This window comes from Callorhinus ursinus, unplaced genomic scaffold, assembly GCF_003265705.2.
Source record: "Callorhinus ursinus isolate GAN/ISIS: 27379988/994484 unplaced genomic scaffold, GSC_fseal_2.0 scaffold90, whole genome shotgun sequence".
Taxonomy (NCBI): domain Eukaryota; kingdom Metazoa; phylum Chordata; class Mammalia; order Carnivora; family Otariidae; genus Callorhinus; species Callorhinus ursinus.
In genome coordinates this window covers 1,823,903-1,841,229 of record NW_027397152.1, presented here as the reverse complement: position 1 = coordinate 1,841,229, position 17,327 = coordinate 1,823,903, and the positions used below count along the sequence as shown (strand labels likewise).

General features: G+C 39.7%; 1 protein-coding gene and 1 non-coding gene across 9 annotated transcripts in view; one reads left to right on the top strand and one right to left on the bottom strand.

The window, feature by feature from the left end:
* Positions 1 to 2: 2 nt before the first annotated feature.
* The window catches only part of ARNT (aryl hydrocarbon receptor nuclear translocator), a 65,858-nt gene continuing 48,533 nt past the window's right edge, over positions 3 to 17,327 (bottom strand). For 5 of the 8 annotated variants that reach the window (XM_073888447.1, XM_073888445.1, XM_025858280.2 and 2 more), the window contains 11 exons: positions 15,346 to 15,480; positions 12,880 to 12,954; positions 8,209 to 8,360; positions 6,002 to 6,112; positions 5,790 to 5,862; positions 5,505 to 5,616; positions 5,226 to 5,328; positions 4,700 to 4,847; positions 3,735 to 3,897; positions 2,760 to 2,926; positions 3 to 2,023 (listed from right to left, as the gene is read on the bottom strand). In XM_073888447.1, the coding sequence (XP_073744548.1) occupies positions 1,934 to 2,023; positions 2,760 to 2,926; positions 3,735 to 3,897; positions 4,700 to 4,847; positions 5,226 to 5,328; positions 5,505 to 5,616; positions 5,790 to 5,862; positions 6,002 to 6,112; positions 8,209 to 8,360; positions 12,880 to 12,954; positions 15,346 to 15,480 (1,329 nt within the window). In that variant the 3' untranslated portion in view covers positions 3 to 1,933. The remainder of the gene's footprint in view (positions 2,024 to 2,759; positions 2,927 to 3,734; positions 3,898 to 4,699; positions 4,848 to 5,225; positions 5,329 to 5,504; positions 5,617 to 5,789; positions 5,863 to 6,001; positions 6,113 to 8,208; positions 8,361 to 12,879; positions 12,955 to 15,345; positions 15,481 to 17,327) is intronic. The other 3 variants (XM_073888450.1, XM_073888446.1, XR_012376900.1) reach the window with 2 other exon arrangements.
* On the top strand, positions 10,656 to 10,846 carry LOC112813377 (U2 spliceosomal RNA). The gene has a single exon (XR_003205518.1). It is a non-coding gene; the product is annotated as a U2 spliceosomal RNA (small nuclear RNA).

Below are 17,327 nucleotides of genomic sequence, written 5' to 3'. Positions count from 1 at the left end.
AGTTTACAAAAGGAAAATATTTTAAAATCTTTGCTACATGTCATTATTTTTGCCACTGTAAAGCTCAGCACAGATGCCAGCAGTACAGAAACGGCCAACAAGAAAAAAAACAAAACAATCAAAAATAAAACCCTGAAGGAAAAGCAGAAACAAAACCCCCAGAGCATCTTCGCCCTCCCCTCTCCTTCCCCAAAAGCCCTATAATAACTGTACAATATTATAGTCCTGATCACATTTAAAAACAGTCAATTATTAAAAAACAAGGATTCCATTGGAAACTCAACTTTTTGGTTCTCAAATTGTGATATAAATATATATGTATACGGTATGTGTGCACATAGAATAAAAAAATAAACTGTCTCCTTTTCAACTCCACTACCTGGCACCAGAGGTTTTCAACACCAAAACTACCTGTTTTGGAGACAAAAGGGAGAGAAACCCAGTAATGATGCTCTCTCAGCCTCTCTAAGGCCACTGTGCTCCTCGGTCTCCTATGGCTATGTTTAATACGTCTTCTCCTTATTTAATTCAGTCTTGCACTTAAGATACTGGCCTGAGCCAATCAAAAAAAAAAAAAAAAAAAAGGCTGATACATACGACTGTTACCTGAGGAAGGTAGAGAGTGAGAGGAGTAACCGCTATCTGCATTTTATATGGCTATAGTTAACTCAGTGACCCTGTCACAATGGGAGTCCAGGCCCCATCTATCACATGGATTTATACTCTTGCATCAGAAAGCAAAATCCAATCTTAAGACTGGAGGGAGTAAAAGGAAGAACTATAGGTCCAGAAAAGACCTAAGTCTCAGTTTCTAGCCAGACTGAATTGAGCATGGTATGAAAGAGGCTACTTTGCAAAAAGGCTTGGTATTTGGTTTGAACTCCAGCAGTGAAGATTTCACTGGGACTGCTAATCCAAGAAGTTGAGTTTCCATGCAGAAATAACCTCTACAGAACACACATCATATGTGATTCTGACAGAAAAATGCAGCAAGTACGGCCAAGTATGGGGCTTTTGAAAGGGGTTTATCTTCCCACCCTAAACACCTATAATGTTTACAGATCTTCCATATAAGGTGAGAGCACCAAAAGCAGGAACGACCCAGCTTTACCACTAAATATGTTCGATGAGAGAGAGACCAACCATATCAACAGAAGACTTTATATATGTGCTTACAGTTGCATACTGGCTGGGCACTGATGTAAGTGCAGCAAAGACATTTATTTAAATACTCTTTGGCTGCAATACTAAGTGGAAAATACCTAGAAGATTTAACTCCTTAGGACTCTTTGAAGAATACACAGAAAAACAAAGATAAAATCTGGGACAAATTTTGCATAACTCCCTAATAGGGAGAAAAAAAACAAACATAGAAACACACGTGTGCACATATATGGGTGTGCACACACACACTCTCTCTTTCTCCCTCTTCCTCTCTCACTTCCTCACTCACCAGGCAGCAGAAAGAGCCTACACTCACTTCCTGAAGCCCTACATATACCTACCATGTTTCGTGATCCTCAAATATGAAGACATTTCTCCTTTCCCCCACCTTATTCAGAATTTCTTTCCAAAACAAGCCACAGTATCCAAGGCAAATAGTGGATGCCAGGTTCTCCAACCTGCCTCTTGACCCTAGCACAATCATTTCTGCACAAATCTCTGGTCAGGAGACATAAGGAAAGGCATTCTTAACTTCACCCAGCCTCAGTTTTCAAAGGATCCCCAAAGCCTTCAGGATTTGCCCCATTTCTTCTACAAATGTTATCTCAGAAGCAGAAGGGCAAGGAAAGGCCCAAAGGGGAAGGGGGTACACATTAGGGGTGAGGGAAGGGAAGGGAGAGGGACTTTTATTCTCTTTACAGAAAAGATTTGCTTTTTAAAAACAAACAGTGATTTTTCTCCCCCACCCCTTATCCTCACCCCAATAGTTCTATTCTGAAAAGGAGGGAAACATAGTTAGGTCAGGGAATTCTTCGTTGTTGTAGCTGTTGCTCTGGTCTCCCAGCATGGACAGCATCTCCTGATAAGAGAAACAGAGCAAGTCTGGTCACAAACCTTAGTCCCTCACATTTACCGAGCTTCTTCCCAACATCACCCCTAGCCCCACAGAGTTTCTGTGGGGCTGAGCTCCCTGAGCCTTCCCTACTCCCAGGAACTCTTGGATTCCTTTACATAACAATTTTGGTTCCTAGTCCCTTCTCTGGCTTCCTCCTACAGTTCCACATTTTTCCTCTTTTCTAGTCTTCCATATTTTCAAAAGGAGAAAAATCTGCTCACCACATTTCATATAACCCCTATGAACACATATGCAGTACCTCTTACCCTATTCATTTTCCACCAAAACCTGTTTTGCCTTCTTTCAACCTGTGTTTTAAATGAGCTCTTCTTTTGTCCTAAGATTACTCCATGTGCTCTTGCAGTCCCGTCAGGACTTAGGCAAATGGGCCTTTATAGCTACAATCAGTATGTTTATACCCAAGCTACTGTGCAGTGGGGATGTGGCTCTCCTTGAATGGGCTAGAATGACTTCCTTTAACATCTTCACATGGTGCTTCACATCACTAACAATGGTCTGGTTAAAGGCTGTGCATCACACATAAGTTCCAGTTAACAACATCTATCCCTACACGTCCCCACTCTGGCTTCTCCCACGAACTCCCAAACACCTCAGTCCATATGCATACTTCCTTCTGTCTCTGCTTCCTGACCCTTTCTCCTCCAGGTTCTGATTTTCTGAAGTCTTTTCACCCTCTCACCTGGAAGACCTCAGGCTGGCCAGGTTGCTGTGCTGATGGCTGTTGAACATGTTGTTCATTAGAACTCGACCGATGATGAGGCTGCTGGCCCTGCCACTGTGGCCAGACACCTACACCCTCTGCTGTCCGTGTCTGGAATTGTCCTGTAGTCTGTCCAGTCTCAGGAGCTAGAAATATAGCAAGGATGAACAACCAACCTTAAGCCACTAACTCCCCTCGTGAGGAGAAACCAGCACTTAAATACTTTCTGCTCTTCTGTTAATCAATGCCTCTTCTTTTTCAAAAGCCCCAAATTAATTCTTCTCTGGGTAGCCTTTCCAAAGAGTCCTTTGATCATGTAGATTAAATTTGCTTATTATTTAATATATAATACCTTATGTGTTTTTTTTTTAAGATTTTATTTTATTTATTTATTTTTTTAAGATTTTATTTATTTGAGAGAGCGAGAATGAGAAAGAGAGAGAGGACATGAGAAGGGGGAGGGTCAGAGGGAGAAGCAGACTCCCCGCCGAGCAGCAGGGAGCCCGATGCGGGACTCGATCCTGGGACTCCAGGATCATGACCTGAGCCGAAGGCAGTCACTTAACCAACTGAGCCACCCAGGCGCCCTTAAGATTTTATTTTTTATTTATTTGACAGAGAGAGACACAGCGAGAGAGGGAACACAAGCAGGGGGAGTGGGAGAGGGAGAAGCAGGCCTCCCATGGAGCAGGGAGCCCGATGTGGGACTCAATCCCAGGATCCCGGGATCATGACCTGAGCTGAAGGCAGACACTCAACCGACTGAGCCACCCAGGTGCCCCACCTTATGTAGTTTTTTAATATGTTCTAAAGTCTTCCTCATGTGGGTACATTTTAAATTCCAAATGGACTGTCACTGCACCCAGGACACAAACAAACTGTTTTAACTACCAAATCCTTTCTCTTTAGTGGTGTCATTTTCCTGTTTACCCTCCTTTCTCATCTGAAACTTACCAAAGTTGGATCCACGATTGGTGAGATTAGGGTAGGCAGCAGCACCAGGTGATGCAGTAGAAGCACCAGGAAGGGACATGGGGCTGAAGGAGGACGGAGTCTGAAAGTTGCCCACACCAAACTGGGAAGAACGAGTCTTGGCTGTAGCCTGAGTAGCCACCTGCTGAAAGAGAGAAAGGGATAGAGAACAAATGGAACATTAACATTATTGCACATGCCATTCCTATGAGTCAACCCTCAATCAATCACTGGATTCTTCTGAGCTAAGCTCATCATTTATTTCTTACTCTTTCTTCTAATTAATGGCAGTCTCCTTTGACACTACTTTTAGACAGGTATGGCAATGTGCAAACAGCAAAGAACTATGGGATTAATAAACTATACACTGAGAGTTGTGAGAATTTTTCCAGTTTTTATTTTCCTATACATTTCTTATGCAATTGAGATCATACTACATATAACAATTTTGGAGTATGCTTTTTGCTTTGGGCTTTTTTACTGAAGATATTACTGTGTAATGTAAGCATATGTTAATATATGAAAGAATATTAGCTTTAAGCTTATCATATATATAATACATATTATATAAGGCTTTTAAACACTTTTTTTAATAAATAGACATCACTGTGTGTAAATCATAGTTAATTTTCTCCTTTATTCCTATGCTTTCTAGTACAAAATGGAAACTCAGAATTGACTCCAAAACAAATCTGTAAATCAAACCAGTTTAACATGTTCTGTGTGAGCAATTCTGAATAAAAGTATATGAAAACCAGAGATTCTGAGATTTGGGGACTATCTATGTTTTTAATTATCTAGCTACTCCCAACAAAGAGAAAAACTGTAAGGTGGGGGGGGCGTTGGGGAGAAGATATCTAAGATAGAGGACAGTAATTTTACATATGGAAAAAAGCCCAACCAACCAAGGAAAAGCTAGTACACAGGGGACAAAGAAGCAGCTTTACCTGGGCAGAGAAGCCTGGACGGGTGCTAGGGGTCCAAGTTGGGGCTGCTCCCTGGGGGGGATTGGAGTGGCGGGAAATCTGGGCCAACATCTGCCCTGCAGAAGCTGATGGCTGGACAATGGTTACAGGAGGGGCCAGACCACTATTTCTAGGAGTGAACAAATAGTGTAAAACATTAAAAGGATGGGTTTACCATTTCAAAATCTAGGAATCACGGGACAATCTAGTGCTATTACTAGGTCCCCTTGACTTCCCTGGGGTTAAGGAAAACTTGATAACAAAATCTGGAAAGATGAGAAAAACTGACAGTCACACACCAATCAGGACAGAGATGGAACCTATAACATAGCAACAGGACAGGTGCAAAGAAAGAGGAGGAAGAAAAGCAGCTTCCCTCATCTTAAACCCTACAAATTCTACTGCTTTGTCTGAAATAACCAGAGAAAGCTAGGGAAGAATAAAACTTGGATTCAGCAACTGAATGCCTCAGTTGCCCTGTAAAGCAGCACATACATAAGGGGCTCACCTGAAATTCTCTGCCGGCCGGGGGGTAGGAGGGAATGTGTTGCCCTGTGAGAATAGCTGTTGGGTGGCAGGGACAGTGCTGGAGGAGATGCCTTTACTCTGATCTGTGGACCAAAAGGAGTGGGGGGAGGGCTAGTCAAGGGGCTGTAGTACATTAGTTCAGCAAGTTCCTATTTACTCATGAGGTATTATGATTAAGTGGAAAGATGTTGGGCAGCAGCAGGCACATCAGTAAGTGATCTGAATGAGAATTTAAAAGGAGAGTGAGGAAGAAACATACCCGCATTGATGTTGGAGTAGATTTCTGAAAATCTTGGATCTCTATCCTGGGCAAATAAACCATCTGTCTTCTCGAGGGGCTTGCTATGTTCTGGCCCTGCGGTTGTCACAGGCTGAACAGAAACGTTTACTCATTTTACAGTGATAAAAATAACCATGAAAGATTTAACATGACATTCAATAACCCTAACATTCACATAAAGATACACATACACTCTAACTGGCACTGGAGGACATTTCTTAAGGAAATGATCACAGTCTTCTTCAAAGAAGACGACACACTTACCTGGGAATGATTGTAGCCAGCCAGTCCATCTCTTGCTGATACCACATCCAGTTCTGTTTGCTGTTGCTGTTGCCTGTATGTTAAAGGCCAGTGAGGAGAGAAAGATTTTTTTTTTAATGTGGGGAAAGGGCTTAAAATAAACAAACAAATGGGATTAGAGATGCCCACTCCCTGGGCCACTGATCATTTATGATTCTTCTACCATTTCTCACCTGGATGCCAACTGCCCTGAGCCCATCTCCAGGGGCAAATTAGCTGTGGGACCTAGCTGTGGTCTCTGGATTGTGTTGGACAGTGTAGGCCTTGGTTCCTGGCTGGAGTTCCTGAGAAAATGGAGAGCAGACAGAGGGGGAAGAAAGGATGTAACACTATACATAAAACTGTATATACTCACTTGTAGGTAAGGCAGTAACTAATAAATTCCCTTTTGAAGTCTAATCCTTTAAGTAACATATGACTTCAAATTCAGCAGGTATTTCATACCATGGGTGACAAGGTACAAACAAAAACTATGTCCTGTGGCACAAGGGTTTATCCTGTTTGGGTTCTAACTCCTTTCAGGTATTCCATACCCAATTGGTATATATGTGTGTATCCATATATTGTGTTTTTTAAAAGCGCAAGTAAAAAAACTGACAGTACATATACAAACATTAACAAAGACTCTTTTTGGGTAGTGAAAATTTTTTTCCTTCTCTTTATAGTTTTCCATACTTTCCAAATTTTCTGTAAAAAAAATGTTTCTTTAAAAAAATGTAAGAATTAAAATAAACTGTGGTGGGGAAAACAGTATGTAAAAATGGGGAACACCATTATTTCCAAAAACAAGTTCTTAAAAGTACTTAAAAATTCAAAATGTAAACAAAATGGAAAAACAAAACAGTGGTTATTCTGTAATATAAAGATGCAAAAACAAAAAGAAACCCCAGAAAACTACAGTGACCATGACCATTTACCAAGGCCTAAGTAAATACAATTTCTAACTCAATCCACTCTGCTATACTAATTAGAGAAGAATTAAATTTTAAAAGCCCTAAAATAAGGAAGACACAGACTCAGTGTTGTCACCAGGTATTATTTATACTTGATAATCAATTCTAAGCAGATCTTCAAGAGCTAGGCTCAGGGCCAATTCTATATAGATAGAGTAAATGAAAAAGAAGTAACCTGTCAACTGACATCCGCTGGGATGGGTATAATAGAAAAGATAGTAAGAATGTGGAGAAACTGGAACCCTCATTACATTGCTGATGGAAGTGTAAAAGGGTACTGAAGCTTTGGAAAACAGTGTGGCAGTTCCTCAAAAGATTAAACACAGAGTTACCATGTGACCCAGCAATTCCACTCCTAGGTATATACCCAATAGAATAAAAACGTATCTACATAAAAACTAGTATATAAATGTTCATAGCTGCGCTCTAGTCAGAAAGTAGAAATAACCCAATGTCCATCAACTAATGAATAAATAAAATGTATCCCCGTACAAAGGAATATTATTTGGCAATAAAAAGAATTAAGTACAGATAAATGCTACAACCACAGATGACCCTTAAAACATTATACTAAGCAAAAGAGGTAACAAGGAATCATGTATTGTTATGATTCCATTCATATGAAATGTCTAGAATAGGCAAATTTATAGAGACAGAGAATAGATTAGTTGTCATAGAGGGCTTGGGGAACGGGGAGGATGACTGTTAATGAGTACAGAATTCCTTTTAGGGGAAATAAGGATGTACTGAGATTAGGTTGTATAACTCTGTGACATACTAAAAAAAACTGTACACTTTAAAAGGGTGTACTTCATAGTATGTGCAATCTATTGCAATAAAACTGGTTTTCACCAAGTTGAGAAAGAAAAGCTCAAACAGAAAGGAATCAAGGAACAGAAACTATGCTCTAAAGTAAACTATGGTCCATGGGCCAAATCCAGTCCACTGCCTGTTCTTGTAAATAAAAGTTTGTTGGAACATAGCCATCTTTGTTCATTTCATTTGTCTAGGACTCTTTTCATGCTACAATAGCAGAGTTGGGTAATTCAATAGAGACCATATGCCCCACAGAGCTAAGATAATTACTATCTGGCCTTTTACAAAAAGAGTTTGCAGACACCTGCTCTACAGGAAAATCCTACCAGAACACAGCAATAAACTGGTATATAAAACAATATCCTTTCTAGAAAGCATTGAAGCATAAAATTAAAATACAAACCCTTCACATCTCAGAACTTACTCTCTAAAGTACTGTTTGTTAAAAATCTTATTCTACCTGGATGAACTAGTCTACATCCTATAGTAAGTTGGAAGATGAGGAACTTCAAACCAATGGTGTTTAGTAGAAGAGGAAACAGCTTGATAAGGCTAAGCAGACTTGGCCCACGAGAAATCCCAACATTGTAAAAGGCCTTTACGGTACATACTTCACATTGGTGTTGGTACAGATGATGTACTCAATTTCATCTGAGTAAGGGTTCTGGAAAGTAAAGGAGCTGGTTCTCATCCAGAGCCATTCTCGGTTCTTAGACCGGAACCGGAACATGACAGACAGCACCTGGCCTTTTAACTTCACCACCTGAAAAAGTTTTCATGCTTTCAGTGAAATCCATAAAAAATTTTATTTAGAATTTTTTTTTTTAATTTCCCATTTCTACAAAGGTAAGATTGGTGTGTTACTGTCCTTGAAGTACCAGTCTCTTTCAATGTTACTGATGAAACAACACACGGAGTGAAAGCTAAGCGCTAAATAATGAGGAGGTATATTTATTTTTCTTCCTAGAGTCCCAAGCAGCTAACTGACCATCTAGTCAAAGTTAAACAGAAGTAACAATTTTTTCCAGGAAAATAAAGACTATTTCCCCACTTCTCTTGGAAAATCCCTTAAAGATATGTGGATCTAGCTTTATAAGTCTATCATAGAAATTTGTAGTTTGATACTGAAATAGCTTACATATTGCTCCACTATCCTAGGTTTTCCCCCCAAACCTGAAAATTTGTTTTCGCAGCACCCTTGGAGGTTTCCATAAATAAAACTAAGTTGGCTTTAGTCTTGTTTTGCTTTTGTTTTTTTAAAATAAAGTAATTTTAGGGGCACCTGGGTGGCTCAGTCATTAAGCATCTGCCTTCAGCTCAAGTCATGATCCCAGGGTCCTGGGATCGAGCCCTGCATTGGGCTCCCTGCTCCTCAGGAAGCCTGCTTCTCCCTCTCACACTCCCCCTGCTTGTGTTCCCTCTCTCACTGTGTCTCTCTCTGTCAAATAAATAAATAAAATCTTAAAAAAAAAAATTAAGAAAAGAAGTGATTTTAGATTTTAGTTCCTAGTTTTATGAAAGAGAAAATCTTTTGACCCTCCCTCCCTAACAATAAAAAAATAAGATTAGAAGCTAACATTTATTTTGTAGTTACGATATGTCAAGCACTGGGCTATGTGCTTTTCTTTATTTTTTAAAGAACATCAAATCTGGGGTGCCTGGGTGGCTCAGATGGTTAAGCATCTGCCTTCAGCTCAGGTCATGATCCCAGGGTCCTGGGATCGAGCCCCACATCAGGCTCCCTGCTTCGGGGGGAGCCTGCTTCTCCCTCTCCCTCTACTGTTCCCCCTGCTTGTGCTCTCTCGCTCTGTCAAATAAATAAATAAAATCAACATTTATTTAACATGATAAAAAAGAAATGAGATATGAACAGGCATTTAAACAATACTAAACAGCCTTTAATTCTAACATGTGCTCACTGTGTAATATACAGAATGAATATAATTAAATTTGTACATAAATAAATACTGGATTTGAAAACTCCTTACTAAGGTATATATTTATATCTACTCCAATGAAGTATAAGCCCAGTGCTTCAAAATACCTACACTTTATATATATATATATTTTTTTTTTTAAGAAAAAGTAGTAACATTTGTGTTTAAGTGTGGAAATAACTGTGTGGAAATAACTGCTGACATTAAAGCTGACTGAGAAATAATTACAGCAGAAAATGGGACATACTTCACTTAGCAATAATAAAATGGTACATTTTATATATACATACACACACATTTATAAACACACACACATACACTTTTCACAAGTGTGAAACACACCACTGCAGTAACCAAAACAGAGAAGAAAAAAAAGGAAAACAGGCTTTGTTGGAAATAACTAAATTTATTACTGAAAAAGAAATATAAATCCAACTAGACTTAAGAAATATCAAAATCAGGAAATCAGCAGCTAAGTAAGCAGCTGGAGACTGCACATTAAAAAGCACCTTTACCTAAGTACCCTAGAACCACAGCAGCAACTAACATCAGAATAATAACCTTGAGATTATGTAGAGTATACAGGAGTCATTAAAGCTGTATTGGAATAAACATTTTCCAGAAGTGATGAAATGACACTCTGTGGCCAAAAGTGGTCAGAATTAGGAATTTCAAGAATTAAAAATACACTGTACAATATCTCCTCCCACTGCTGAAGTTTCATGTTCTTAGTTCTGAAAGGATTCAACAGAAGTCAGAATAGTTTTTCTGAATGGTTTTTCTGAGCCTACACATATACAAAATGTGATTCTTCTGTGAGCTGCAGCTGAGTGCTGAGTGCACGGAACTGGTAATGCTGAGGACTCAGGAGACAGAGACATTTTACTGCCATCATCTGATTTCCTCTAGAAATTAGGCTTTGTGCTTTAAATGCATTATCTTAATCTTCCCAATAACCCTGTGAATTTAAGTACTGTTATTATACCTATTGTGTAAGAACACTACTGAGGCTCAAAGAGGGAAATCAGTCTAATATAAAGAACTCCTTCCTAAAGCCAAACCTGTACTGAAATTAAATTCACCAGGTATTTTCAGAATTTGGCGCCTGAAAATAACAGTCAGTTTATTCTTGGCCTTTTGGCTAAGATCAAGTGTAGTATCTGTTCATATCAGTTTAATATCGGATATGTCCTCTATCCAAGGGCAATATATTAAATGGATTTTTGGAGCAGGGAGATGGAACAGGAGATTGTTCCGTCCACTCCATGCATCAACCTGGTATTAGAGTATCTCCAGGAACGGTGCACTCCCTCAGGGGGAGTACTTAGGTGCCTAAAGTTAGCTTGAGTTACAGGGGCAAAGTATCATGTGGGATTGTGTGCGCTGGAATGTTTCTGCCTCTGAGAGCAGGCGGCTTGTGTCAGCCTCCTGGAGGGCGAAGTATATATCTATGTACCATGGTCTTCTTACACTGTACGAGGAGCATGAGTGGAAGTATGATTATGCCAATGGTGGAAATGGTTTTTGTTCATATTTCCTTTCTTTTCATTTCTGTCTTCAGTGATTTCCTCTCCAAGGTTTGCTTTCTTGTACTTAAGCTGACTAATTTTTGAGTTTCTTAGGAAGATTTAAAAAAAAAAAAAAAAAAAAGAGCTTACAAATAAGTGAACTCTTGCTTTTTGGCTTCCTGAGCAGTGCCATGGAGGATGGCAAGAACAAGCACCTAACAAAAGGCACCAAAAAGGAAGCCAAGAAGAAAGTGGTTGATCCATTTTCTAAGAAAAACAGGTACGATGTGAAGGCACCAGCTATGTTCAATATAAGAAATTTTTGGAACACTAGTCATGAGAACTCAATGAACCAAAATCACATCTGACAGCCTCAGGATCGTGTTTTTGAAGTGAGCCGTACTGATCTGCAGAATGATGAAGTTGCACTTAGAAAATTCAAGCTAGGGGCGCCTGGGTGGCTTAGTCAGTTAAGCGTCCGCCTTCGGCTTGGGTCATGATCCCAGGGTCCTGGGATCGAGCCCCACGTCGGGCTCCCTGCTCAGCAGGAAGCCTGCTTCTCCCTCCCCCACTCCCCCTCCCCTGCTTGTGTTCCCTCTCTCGCTGTATCTCTCTCTGTCAGATAAATAAAATCTTAAAAAAAAGAAAAGAAAATTCAAGCTAATTACTGAGGATGTTTAGGACAAAAATGCCTAATTTCCATGGCATGGATCTTACCCACGACAAAATCTGCTCCATGGTCAAAAAATGGCAAACCACGATTGAAGCTCATGGTTGTTTTTTTTTGAATCTCATGTTGATGTTAAGACTACCAATGGTTATTTGCTTTGTCTATTTTGTGTTGGTTTTAACAGAATTTTATTAAAAGATTTATTTGAGACAGAGAGACTGTGTGTGTGTGTGTGTACACAGATGGGGGAGGGGCAGAGGGAGAGAGAGAATCTCAAGCTGACTCCCAGCTGAGCAAGGAGCCCAACCCGGGCCTCGATCTCACAACCCTGAGATCATGACCTGATCTGAAATCAATCAGACGCTTAATCAAATGAGCCACCCAGGCGCCCCTATTTTGTGCTGGTTTTACTAAAAAACGCAACGATCAGATTCAGAAGACCTATGCTTAGTACCAACAGGTCTGCCAAATTTGGAAAATGATAATGGAAATCATGACCTGAGAGGTGCAGACAAATGACTTGAAAGAAGTGGTCAATAAGTTGATTCCAGACAGCATCAGAAAAGACACAGAAAAAGCTTGCCAATCTGTCCACTCCATGATGTCTTTGTAACAAAAGTAAAAATGCTAAAGAAGCCCAAGTTTGAACTGAAAAAGCTCATGGAGCTTCACAGTGAAGGTATCAGTTCTGTAAAAGCCACTGGGGATAAGACTGGTACTAAAGTTGAACGAGCCGATGAATATGAGCTACCAGTCCAAGAATCTGTTTAAAATTCAGACATTTAATGGTGACAAATAAAAAATCTTATTTGTGAAGAGTTAACTCTTACTGATCTATAAAAGAACCGTGAAATGAATACTTCTACCACCACCCACAGTTCAGTGAGGCCTAGAATATTTTAAGTACTTTAAAGAGTCTCTTGGATACAGCTAGCTGGATACAGGACAGTGAGTAGCCAAAGCCAAAATACCTTGGACATTATCCATAGTTTCAAAATACTGGTCCTTTTCTGTTCCTTAAAAGTACAGGTTTTGTACTAAAGAACATAAGATTATGATGCCTGTCACAGTACTTAATCAGTGGTCAATAAATGTTTGAGGAATTACTATGATAACAAATATTAGATAAAAATATTATTCAGATCCAAACCAGGGGGAAAAAGTTACCTGTTGGAAGCTATCTCTTAGAAGCTGCTGGTCTTCAGGATGACAGAATTCTACAATATTCTTTCCTAAGAGTTCCTAAAAGTGAAAAAAGAAGAGTAAGATGGACACTTCTATGATCTAACTTTCCTGGCCTATCAGCAAATGACTTGAATTTTATTTCCCTGTCTTTAGCCAAAGGCTATAGTAAGTGTGGAGGGGAAAAAAAAAAACAACAAAAGAATATGGAACCTGCTAAGCAAATGGCCTCTAAAACATTTTTGTCTTTCAGAACATTATATATTTATTTTAGCTGCATTTTTTTTTTAAAGATTTTGTTTATTTATTTGACAGAGACACAGCCAGAGAGGGAATACAAGCAGGGGGAGTGGGAGAGGGAGAAGCAGGCTTCCCGAGGAGCAGGGAGCCCAATGCGGGGCTTGATCCCAGGACCGTGGGATCATGACCTGAGCCGAAGGCAGATGCTTAACGACTGAGCCACCCAGGCACCCCTTTTAGCTGCATTTTTATAGATTTGAGGTCTAACGTACACATATAATTCACTCACTCTAAATCTACAATTTGATGGCCTCTTACATATTTATTCAGTTGTGCAACCACCGTTATTACCACAAATCCAGTTTCACAACATGTCCCCTGCTCCCAAAGTTCCCTTTTACCTGTTTGTAGTCAACACCTGCTCCCAACCTCCTAGCCAACCAGTGACCTGCTCTCTGCTTTAGTGCTGTCTTTCTAGAAATGTCACACAAATGGAATCATATAAAATGTGGTCTACTGGGTCTGACTTCATACATGTAACTTAAGATTTTTGGAGCTCATCTGTGTCATTGCACATATCAGTAGTATATTCCTTTTTATTACTCAGCAGTATTCTAACATGGATATTTCACAGCTGTGTATCCATTCACTAGTCAATGGACATTTCCAGTTTTTCCACTTTGGGGTTACTGTGAATAATACAACTATGAACACATATATAAATCTTTATGTGAACACAGGTTTCATTTTTCTTGAGTAAATGCTTAGAAGTGGAACTGCTAGGTTGTAGGGTTAAGTATACATTTAACTTCTTACAAAACTATTTTTCCATTTTTCCAAAATGGTTTTCCAAAGTGGCTATACCATCTTATAGGTCTGCCAACAAAGTATAACAGTTGCAATTTCTCCCCATTATTATAACACTTTTTGATTATAGTGGACCTATAGTGGTATCTCACTGTGCACATTCTAGTGGGCATACAATGGTATCTCATTGTGGTTTTAATTTGCACTCTTCTACTGACTAATGATGATGAGCATCTTTTTTTATGCCATTCATGTTTCTTCTTTGGTGAAATGTCTATTCAAATCTTGTGCCCCCCCCATTTTTTTTTACTTTGTGTTTATCTTAATCAGTTACAAGAGTTCTTTTGTATATTCTGGATACAATCCTTTTTCAAATATATGATTTGCAATATTTTCTCCCAGTTTGTGAATCGTCTTTTCACTTTAATGATGTCCTGTTAAGAGGGTAATTTTAATTCTGACGAAATCCAACTTAAGAGTTTTTTTCTTTTGTGAGCCATGCTTCTGATGTTACAGAAAAAATCTTTGTCTAACTCAAGATCACAAAGATAATCTCCTATGTTCTTCTAGAAGTTCTATAACTTTAGCTCTTGTGCATTTATGTTTTTGAGTTGATCTCTGGTCTATGGTATGGGGTAAGAGTCTATGTCCTTCTGTGTGTGGGGTATATCCAACTTTTCCATCACCATTTGTTGGAAAGAATCTTCTCCCCACTGAACTGTCTTGACATCTTTGTTGAAAATCAGTTGACCATAAACGTGAAAAGAGACTCTATTCTGATCCACTGACCTATATATCTATCCTTATACTGCTATCACACTACCTTGATGACAACAGCTTTATAACAGCTGTTGAATCAGGTAGTGTAAATCCTCCAACTTTGTTCTTTCTCAAGACTCTTTTTGCCAACTTCTTCACAGAGCCATAGTCTGAAGTCTCTCCTGGCTAGAGTTTTGAAGGTTTGTATAATGATTTATTTCTCAACTTTGGTATAGCTACCTGCTCTGCTGAATGAGAGATCTCAATAAAATCCTAATAACCAGTGCCAAACTTGCATATTTTGTAGGTTACTAAGTATCTAACCTAAGTGATTACAAAAATTAACGATGGTCATGCCATTATAACTAATTAAAATGAACACTTTTGCATTATCTGTATTAATATCAATAACAAAAAATAAATACATATTTATGCCCGCTGCTCCCACGTAATAGCAGCCATATTTTTCTAGATTGGATAAATAACAGCGGTAGCAACCTGAGAATAAATTTAACTACAGATGGAATAGGATCATCTCTTTTTCTGATCTGGGCCTGATATGTTTTGGCTATTCTGGAATAATCTGAACAAAGCCAAAGGAAAACAGGCTTAAGTATCAGTAGCATAACAGCTCCAGCTCTTCACCTGTGGTTGGTAGCCAACAGTAGCCACACAGCGGTGATCCACAAAAGTGAAGATTCCCTCAATGTTGTGCCGAGAGATGAACTCTGTTGGTTGACAAACATTACTCATGTCTGTACAGTTGGGAGAACTAGTTACCTGAAAGTAAAGAGAAAAACAAGATAAAATGACACCATTCTTTACAGAGGCATTTCCCATCTTCTTATGGTCCTATACATAGGCATGAGGCTCCCAATTTTAGGAATTTCTGAGCTTCCACATCTCATCCAGAAAGGAAAAAATGACAATCACAATCAGAGAGGGCAAAAGGGCTAGTTCCACTCCTATACATGTACTCTTTACCAACTTTGTGAAGATAAAAATTCATTCAACCCAAAACTCATCTATTTTCATTTAGCTAGGTTGTGTTCTTTATTGAGATTGGAAAATTAGTCCCCAGTAACCAAAAAACTTATCTAATTTTATGAGAAGAATAAAAATAATTCCACTTTTCTAGTCATGTAATGATAAAATGAAAAGATCTCTCTTCTCCTGAGACGCCTGGGTGGCTCAGTCGGTTAAGCATCTGCCTTCAGCTCAGGTCATGAACCTAGAGTCCTAGGATTGAGCCCCGCATCAGGCTCCTTGCTCGGCAGAGAGCCTGCTTCTTCCTCTATCTGCCGCTCCCCCTACTTGTGCTCTCTCTGACAAATAAATAAAATCTTAAAAAATATATATATATCTCTTCTCCTGTATAGAAGCAGAAGAAATTAGTTAGAAATAGAAAATTCAGTACTGTGAAGTTCACAGTATGAAAGATAAGGGGGAAAGATCTCCCTCCCTCTCTCATCCTTTTCAGCTTCTGCTGTCCAAGAGAGAAGCAAACTATGAATGCCATGTTCTTCCCAAAATCTGGAGTTTCACAGAATTCATTTATATTTAGAGAGTAAAAAAAAATTCTGAAAAAGTTCTGAAGTAGATTTCTTCTCATTGAAAAGGGATGATATATGGGACTTCCAAGGAAGATGGTGGAGTAGGAGGACCCTAAGCTTACCTCATCCCATAGATACAACTAGGTAACAGCCACATCAGTGTAAATAATCCAGAAAAGGACCCAAAGACTGGCAGAATAAGCTCTCCCCAGCTAAATGTAGAGAAAAGGCCACACTGAAGAGAGTAGGAAGAGTAGAGCCGCAGCCAGGAGCTAAAGGGATCCACTAAAAGGACCCGTGGACTGTCCGCAGGAGGGAAGGACTCCGTGGGCACAGAGAAGGGAGCAAAACGGACTCTCACACCAGGGAGCCCCATGGGGAAGACAAATCCCATTAACATGTGGCTTTGAAACCAGAGGGGCTGAATTTCAAGAATTCTTACCAATAGCAGGGATTAAAATCTGGAACACTAAAAATTAGCAGGCTCATGGGAAAGCTGGAAGGGGAAGAGGAAACTAAGTCCCCACCCTTAAAGAGAGAGCACAACAAATAGCCCCATGGAGATACAACATAGAAGCAACACTCTGAAAAACACCTGGGGTATATAGGAGGGAGATTTGTTTACTAATTTCAGAGCATGTGCTGGAGGGGCAGGGATCACTGGAAAAATTCTCCAGTACTGAAGGAGCTGGCTAGTGTCATTTCCCTCCCCTGCCAGCACCCACCCTTGGCACAAACACATGGACACCTGCAGGAGCCCGTGTGATACCAACACTCACTACTTTACTTGCTAACTACTTTCTCTTTACTTTCAGGTAACTAGTTCTCCCAACTGTACAGACATGAGCAAGTAAATGCCCACCCATGCATACACCTGTGAGCATACCCCCTCCAGCCAGGCTGCAACTCCAGGTCTCCTTCCATAGCAGACCCCTGCAAACATTGCTAAGACCATGCACCCCACCCCTGCATTCTCCTACAGTTCAGTGCTACTATAACTGGAAAATGCCTGGTCTGACTCAACTTAAGCCCATGGTAGCCCAAGACTGGCCCATAACAATACAAAGACCAAAC